General features: G+C 54.3%; 1 protein-coding gene across 1 annotated transcript; it reads left to right on the top strand.

The window, feature by feature from the left end:
- The first annotated feature begins 344 nt into the window (after window positions 1-344).
- LOC119318798 (peroxidase 2-like) lies at window positions 345-1,815 on the top strand. Its single transcript, XM_037593381.1, has 3 exons — window positions 345-603; window positions 715-921; window positions 1,006-1,815. Exons 1-3 carry the CDS (start codon window positions 385-387, stop codon window positions 1,591-1,593), a joined length of 1,014 nt encoding a protein of 337 aa, XP_037449278.1. The 5' UTR covers window positions 345-384; the 3' UTR covers window positions 1,594-1,815.
- The last annotated feature ends 225 nt before the right edge of the window (window positions 1,816-2,040 follow it).

The raw sequence follows: 2,040 nt of genomic DNA, 5'->3' as shown, positions 1-2,040 counted from the left end.
GCAGGCGGCTGCTGGCCAAAGTCCACAGTATCACATGCACATATGCATTCTCGATCGGTAAGCATGCATGCCTGGCGGCAGCATTCTCGCTAAGCTACACGCTTTGACTTCGCAAGTAGTGTTACTAATTTACTATGCCAGCGCAACGCAGCTTGTAAGCTCACCGGACGACCAGCGCGATCGATGGCGAAGTTTGCACGCATGCATGGCCACCGAGAGGTAAGCTCTGACTTTGGTGAGGAGGCCGTAATATGCAAAGCCAGCTATCTTGCATGGACGCGACGCAACTGCACTATAAGTAGCGGCATGGGTACGGTGCATACTCCATCACTCAGCTCGTGCCATTCACCCAAGGAAAGCAAGCAAGCAAGCTAGACCCTTACAATGGCGGCGTCCTGCACCACCACCTGGCGTTGCGCATTCCTCGCGCTACTAGTCCTTTTCGTCTCCGGCGCCCACGGGCAGCTCAGCCCGACGTTCTACGCGTCGACCTGCCCGAACCTGGAGGCCATCGTCCGCAGCGTCATGAACACTACCGTCGCCAGCGAGAAACGGATGGGCGCCTCGCTGCTCAGGCTCCACTTCCACGACTGCTTCGTCGAGGTATGAGAATATCCATGTGCATGCAGTTGGCTGGCTCAGATCGATCGATTCTATCATGCACACATTGCGTTCCGCGCACAGTTTATAATTTTGGCATTTGATTTTGGTTAGGGGTGCGACGGATCGGTCCTCCTGGACAACGTGCCTGCTACGGCGACTACTCCGGCGATCGGTGAGAAGAACGCCTTCGGGAACATCAACTCCCTCCGCGGCTTCGAGGTCATCGACACGATCAAGGCCGCGGTGGAGCAAGCCTGCCCAAAAACCGTCTCCTGCGCCGACATCCTCACCCTCGCCGCACGGGACGGCACCTTTCTGGTACGTAGTCCCGGACGCGGAAACTGCGAGTACTGTACATTCATTTGAACCGCCGGCATGTGATGTCTTTTGCATTATTTGCAGCTCGGCGGGCCAACCTGGACGGTGCCGCTCGGCCGGCGCGACTCGACGACGGCGAGCATGGACCTGGCCAACAGGGACCTCCCACCGCCGTTCGCCAACCTCGTCACCAATCCTCCTGACGGCAGCGACCTCATCGCGAGGTTCCAAAGGAAGGGCCTGAGCGCGACCGAGATGACCGTGCTCTCCGGCGCGCACACCATCGGCTCCGCGCAGTGCCAGAACTACCGGCTCCGCCTCTACAACGAAGCCCGCATCGATTTTCAGTTCGCCGAGGGGCTCAAGGCCAACTGCCCCCAAAATGGCCCCGCCAACGACACCTTCCTGGCGCCGTTGGACTCGACGGGGTCCACCTTCGACAATAAGTACTACGCGGACCTCACCAACTTGCGCGGCCTCCTCCACTCCGACCAGGTTCTCTACCCCCCGAACAACCAGACGCAGGTTAAGATAGTGCTCAAGTACAAAGGAGACAACGCCGCCTTCTTTGCCGATTTCGCAGCCGCTATGATAAAGATGGGGAACCTCAGCCCGCCCAACGGAACCGTCGGGCAGATCAGGACCAACTGTAGGTTGGTCAACCCGGCCTGATCATACGGCCTGGCATATATACCACTGTTAATTACGGCGTAACCAAAGATAAATAAATGCAACCTCTGTGATAATCTTTCACCTTTGTAATAACTATACTATGTTGTGCTACATACTGGCTTACTGGTTAAACTATTAATCGTTCCAATTGACTATTGAGCTCCAAATCATGTGCTATGTTTGCATCATTTGTAAACAATATTGTTATCAACGACAGCAAGATGATCCTCACGCCATTGTTTGCATCATTTGTTAAAGTATCTTTTCTTAATCGTGCCCTGTGAATCCCGAGGTTAATTTCTTCAACGGCAGCTGGCTCTCCAGAATTCGTCACGAATATATTATGGCAGAAGTTATCCAGGCAGTACAAATGTATTAGAATGAACCACCCTCTGAATCCTGCCAAGTATGACACTATTTATAGGAAATCTTCCACATTCCATGCAG

This window comes from Triticum dicoccoides, chromosome 6A, assembly GCF_002162155.2.
Source record: "Triticum dicoccoides isolate Atlit2015 ecotype Zavitan chromosome 6A, WEW_v2.0, whole genome shotgun sequence".
Taxonomy (NCBI): Eukaryota; Viridiplantae; Streptophyta; class Magnoliopsida; order Poales; family Poaceae; genus Triticum; species Triticum dicoccoides.
This window is presented reverse-complemented; position numbering and strand designations above follow the sequence as displayed.

Bases quoted from the DNA above. Each gene is read 5' to 3' on its own strand.
- LOC119318798 (XM_037593381.1), top strand. From the start codon at position 385: ATGGCGGCGTCCTGCACCACCACCTGGCGTTGCGCATTCCTCGCGCTA. The intron at 604-714 runs GTATGAGAATAT...GATTTTGGTTAG, and splicing joins TCCACGACTGCTTCGTCGAG to GGGTGCGACGGATCGGTCCT. The intron at 922-1,005 runs GTACGTAGTCCC...CATTATTTGCAG, and splicing joins CACGGGACGGCACCTTTCTG to CTCGGCGGGCCAACCTGGAC.